The sequence below is a fragment of the Polypterus senegalus genome, chromosome 9 (genome assembly GCF_016835505.1).
Source record: "Polypterus senegalus isolate Bchr_013 chromosome 9, ASM1683550v1, whole genome shotgun sequence".
Lineage (NCBI taxonomy): Eukaryota > Metazoa > Chordata > Cladistia > Polypteriformes > Polypteridae > Polypterus > Polypterus senegalus.
The window spans coordinates 126,390,331-126,395,539 of NC_053162.1; the positions used below are offsets into that span (position 1 = coordinate 126,390,331).

The 5,209-nt window shown below is 38.0% G+C and overlaps 1 protein-coding gene across 3 annotated transcripts; it reads right to left on the bottom strand.

The window, feature by feature from the left end:
• Positions 1–1,035: 1,035 nt before the first annotated feature.
• rbp5 (retinol binding protein 1a, cellular) lies at positions 1,036–5,209 on the bottom strand. 3 transcript variants are annotated; one of them, XM_039763780.1, is made up of 4 exons: positions 5,092–5,209; positions 3,735–3,913; positions 2,685–2,789; positions 1,036–1,381 (listed from the first exon to the last, which is right to left on the bottom strand). In XM_039763780.1, exons 1-4 carry the CDS (start codon positions 5,120–5,122, stop codon positions 1,328–1,330), a joined length of 369 nt encoding a protein of 122 aa, XP_039619714.1. In that variant the 5' UTR covers positions 5,123–5,209; the 3' UTR covers positions 1,036–1,327. The 3 variants fall into 3 exon arrangements, with proteins under 3 accessions (XP_039619714.1, XP_039619711.1, XP_039619712.1); XM_039763777.1 differs by lacking the exon at positions 5,092–5,209 and adding an exon at positions 4,225–4,429 and having other exon boundaries at positions 1,037–1,381; XM_039763778.1 differs by lacking the exon at positions 5,092–5,209 and adding an exon at positions 4,225–4,424 and having other exon boundaries at positions 1,037–1,381; positions 2,685–2,786.

The following is a 5,209-nucleotide window of genomic DNA, read 5'->3' on the forward strand; positions in this document are numbered from 1 at the left end:
CAAGTTCTAGGCCAGTTTCATGGACAACAAAAGCAAACTGGGAGCATCTGACCACAAATTGGAGTGGGACAGCAAAGGGTCCGAATGATTCTACAAATGAAAGATTTCAGTTTTAATTAATAAATTTGCAAACCTTTCTGAAAATGAACTGAATACTTTCAGAATTCACTGTATGCCAAGACAAATTATAGCCTCTAAATTAACCTATCAGGCAAATTTTAGGAATAACTAAGAATCAAGGACAGCAGAAGAAAACTCAGACAGACACAAAGAGAGCTTGTCATGCATAAAAGACAGGCAGTGGCTGAGCTGAAAGTGTCTAACCCAAGTCCATGAGACAAAAGCACTTAGCAGTGTGTCCTCTTGATTACTAACAATAACATTACAATTTTGCTACTAAACGGGAAATTATTAGGCTACCAACAGTCACGAAATGTAAAAGTAATTTATAACTGGACTTTTTGACATGATCAGTTCATATTTCCTAACAGCAGCAGGGCTATTCCCTTCTCTTCACTGTATGGCCATTCTTGTTAAAGCTGAACTGATAAGTTCAAATAAAAACTCCTTGGTTCTGCGCCCATGAATACGATCTCCCCCTCATACTTCATATCAAGCTAACTATTCAGATGGTCTTAGATTTCAAGTGATTTGTTAGCAGCACCATTTGTTTTTTTTTTTTCTCAGCTCGGAGGAAAGTCAAAACAAGTATCCTGATCTCCTGCTTCTCTCCCCTGTGGTGTAGAAGTGATTTGTGGACCACTCTACACAGTCTCTGCCTTTTTTCTTCACATATCTTTCTCAGCAGCCAAAGAGTTCAAAAGTTCACCTTTGCTGTCTGCTGCATATCCATGGAAACCAAATGATTGGAGAGAGCAAAGGTAACGCTGTCCATTTGTTATTTACTGCTGACTTCCACTAATCCTTTATCTTTTACCATTTGTCACTCACTCACTCACCCTCTTTCAAGCTTGAACTTCTTAATTTATTCTAATACTATTTCATTCCCAAAAAATACTTGAATACATCCAATCACTTCAAGGCAATGTAAAAAACGTTATTTAATTAAAAAGAATTGGTACCAAAATAAAATGTGGTTAGTTTGTCTAAAGAGACTAAATCTTGTTAATAGCTAATGTCCATTTGTTTTAATCTGGCACTTGTTGAGCATTTTAAACAATATATAATAAGAAGACTCTTCATTAGGAAAGATGTATTTCATGAATGACAGCAACATCTACAGATATAAACTGGCTTTGTAATGTTCTTCTTCTAGATTACACTGGATGTATACAGAGCAGTGAAGATGATGTTGAGGCAGCCATCTTCACTTAACTTTCTTAAATATTTGTTTGCAGGTGACACCTTCAACTGTCATTTCCTGTAATGAAAAAAATTAACAAGCAATTAGCACTTAAATATGGTATTTGAAAATAAGTAAACATATTATTAGTATGAGTATAAACAGCACTGTGCAGGAAAACATTAATATTAAGATTGTATTCTTTGTTGTCAGTTTGAGACTCTCAAATCAGAGGCAGTAACTATAACACATTTTTGATGGTACTAATTTTTGAATGAGGACAAACATATTAAAAGTCATATGCTGCTTTTTAAGTTGGTTGGTGGAGGGCAAGAATTTTTGGCAGATGGAAAAAGAACAAAGTAAGAAATATTCTGGTTGCTGAAAAATATGTACAATAGTGAGGTAATCAGTCCACCCTACAAAGGTTGGAGTTCCTACTCTTTGATAAAGTTCATACTGTACATACAGTAGATGCTCTGTGTGCTTTTTTCTTTTCTGTGAGGTACAGTTTTATTTCTTACCCACAAATAAAAATAACAAAACTCATAGCTGCACAGTAGAGAGTAACATTTTACACAAATGTTTTAGCATGCAGAAACATACTGCAGATAGATAGATAGATAGATAGATAGATAGATAGATAGATAGATAGACTAACTTTACAATTAATGCCTGTTAATGTTAAATGTTTTTAGCTTTTATCTGAAATTTTATTGTCTGTCCTGAACCATGTTCTTCTTCCTTAAAACCCTGGACTGGAAACACATTTTACAAAATTTACACAGGTGATCAGTACGCTGCCATGTATAATTATTTACTTTATACATTACTTAACATTGTTATTAGTGCCTAAATGATCAATTAATGAAGTTTTCAGTTCTGATTTTATCTATGTAATTTTGTATCAGTAAAATTTATTTTAATAACATTCTCCTCAACAGACTCTTCATTTAAAGTCTTTGGCATATTCTTCCTGATTTATTTGTAAGAATCATTAAATAGGTAGTGCTGTTTCACAGTTCCAGTGATATGTACTTAAATCTTGATTCACTTTTTGCAGCATATTGTCCATTCTGCCTGTGTTCATATAGGTAATTTCTTTCAAAGATGTACACTTTAGCATGATTCGCAACTCAAAATTAGCCATAAATGAGTGAACATTGGTGTGTTTCCTTCAATTTATTCTCATACCCCCTAAGATGGGTTCTGGCCTTCAAGACAGTCCTACCAGGATGGCTCAACATGCCACATTCATGCAATGGAAAAAACATGTTAATAAAATGGATGGATAGGTGGCATATTATATACACTGGATTTTTTTACTTTTTCACAAAGACATGAAACAACAAATAGGCAAATAAAACATGGATTAGCTTACCAGATGCAATAAATCACCTTCTAACCAATGCTTCCATCCCCGATTGGCCTTTTCACCATTTTGAATGCAAACCAGGTAATCACCCTCCCAGCGAACTGTAGTCTGCTTGAGAGAATATTGATTGATGAACAATAACATTTATTTATATAGTGCCTTCCAATACAACATTCAAAATGCTGTACAAATGGCAAAAAATGAAAATTAAAGTGAACTACATCAAAACCTATGAAAGCAGAGCAGTTCAGTCTATGTTTATAAAAGAGACTGCCTCATCTGCACAGCTTCCCTTTTTTATGTTACTCCCTCCCACATTCTTTCCCTGCTGTTCCTGTGAACACTAGGCCAAGACACTTCTGAGTCTTGGAGCAATGAACTTTTGAGACAGTCATTGTTTATCCTTATCCTCTCAAAGAGCATGGGAAATGTGCATAAGTAGTATCGGGTATGCAGTAAGATTGATTTTAATGGTAACATTCTCTCAGCATACATTACTTTTTTTAATTTAAAAATCACAAAAGTCTTTTCATGTTGTTCAGTAAGCTCTTCTACTTTTACTATTAGTAATTATCCATCCATCCATCCATTTTCTAACCCGCTGAATCCGAATAGGGTCACGGGGGTCTGCCGGAGCCAAACCCAGCCAACACAGGGCACAAGGCAGGAACCAATCCTGGGCAGGGTGCCAACCCACCGCAGTATTAGTAATTACTTATCTGCTATTTCTGTAATTAAGCCAATTCTCAAGATAGCAAAACTTTACATGTAGCCATTAATATATTAATGTAAAGGCCTAATGTGGCACACATTCTGCGTCCCCATATAGAGGGGGTAGGGGATTGGATGGTAGTGGCCCCTAGTAATGAAAAATAAGAATGTAAGTAAGATTACATCACTACTAGGTCCAAAGACTTAAAGAAATAATGCAGCTTTGTACAGTATAAAATCTTCCTACAGCTCTAGAGTCTTAATGTGATGTTGTCTCTACAGGTATTCTGATATTCATATCCTCCTAGAATTTGTTAAAGCAGTTACTTATAGTGAAATGCTCACCCGGCATTTGCGTCCATCAACGGCACTTAGGTCTTCTTCAAACTCTTCATCAAGTGGGAAGTCCATCACATAGTTTCGAAAAGTGGTCAATGTTCGAATCACCATTCGGTTACTATTTTGTATAATCTCTTTGTCTGGCCGCAAGAGACAAACAATCTTCCTCAAAGCAATATTGATGTCTGAAAGGGAGTACACAAATGACAGAAGATATCACATGAAAGTGACTTTACAGAATCAGATCAAAGAGCAATGCAGATGAGATGAACATGACAGAACTGAGGAATGAGCAGCAGAAAATAAAGGAATGAAACCCTGAGTGCTATACAGTGGCACTTTGGGTAGGACTCCAAGTATGAACTGGCAAGCACAATAAACAAAAAAGAGAATTAATGATTAGAGGGACCTGTGGAAAAAAACAGACATGATAAATTAATTTTGTTAGAGCAACATGATTTGATACACGATTAATCAGACAGACGGGCAGACCCACCGAGAGCAGCCAAGTATGCTTCCATGTTCTCTTGGGAAACTAGCTGGTAATAGCCGCTAAGGTCGATGCCCATTTTTTTTTTTTTTTGCTTCTCTCGGTAACCGAATATTCTCTCTTTTGCACTCCTGCCTTCGGAGTTAATCTTCTCCAGCTGTCCTCCCCTTTCTCTCTATCTCTCCCTCTTATTCTCCCTCTTCTCGTTAAACTTTGCTTTACTTGCCGAGAAAGAGTGGGAGGATAAGGGGGAAAGGACGAGGGGGCGGAGAGAAGAGCAGACCGGGTGTTGCAAACACATTGTAGACACGCCCCCTGCCCTGCACGCGCTCCTCTTTGGCGTTTAACGCTTTCCTCGTTTCATTTTTATGTGTACTGCTTTCTCACTCATTTCTTTTTCATCTTTGAGTCTTCTTTTCTAAGCGTGCTTTCCCTACCGAAAAAGCGACGGGAAGACGGTGTAGCAAAGAATGGGAAAACAAGCAAGAAGGTAGGGTTTCCAGTCTCAATACCGCCCTCCTCCGACTCTATGCACACACGCCCATCATACCTGTTCATCTCCAGTCTTGTTGCTTTCACATCTATCGATCCCTCTCGCCCACTGTTTCAAAATGTGTTAAAATGACGTGAAATGTGTGAGCAGATGGCAAAAATGGGACGTTTCGAATACAAATACATCCCTGATCCCACCAGCAGAGTTTGTGTATTGATCATGTATCCATCCATTAGTCAATATGTGAATGCGTATGTTGTACGGCTTTGTCATCTGTCTCACGGGCTGGAGAGGGGGCGGGGATTCGAGTCACGCCCACTAGCATCTGATAATTAGAGACTCAGGAGCTGCCATTCGTACTTCGCATTAGAGGCCGTTACCTGTCCAGTTCGACGAGTCCCGTTTTCCCATCACTCTCTTTTTCTCTCTCTCTCTCTGTCTCCCTATGCTGCCTCAGCGTTTTCTCCAGTTCGTCACGCCACATGAAAGAAGAACGCC

Bases quoted from the DNA above. Each gene is read 5' to 3' on its own strand.
- rbp5 (XM_039763777.1), bottom strand. From the start codon at position 4,297: ATGGGCATCGACCTTAGCGGCTATTACCAGCTAGTTTCCCAAGAGAAC. The intron at 3,914-4,224 runs GTGGGTCTGCCC...ACTCCCTTTCAG, and splicing joins AGCATACTTGGCTGCTCTCG to ACATCAATATTGCTTTGAGG. The intron at 1,382-2,684 runs GTAAGCTAATCC...TTTTCATTACAG, and splicing joins AAGGTGATTTATTGCATCTG to GAAATGACAGTTGAAGGTGT.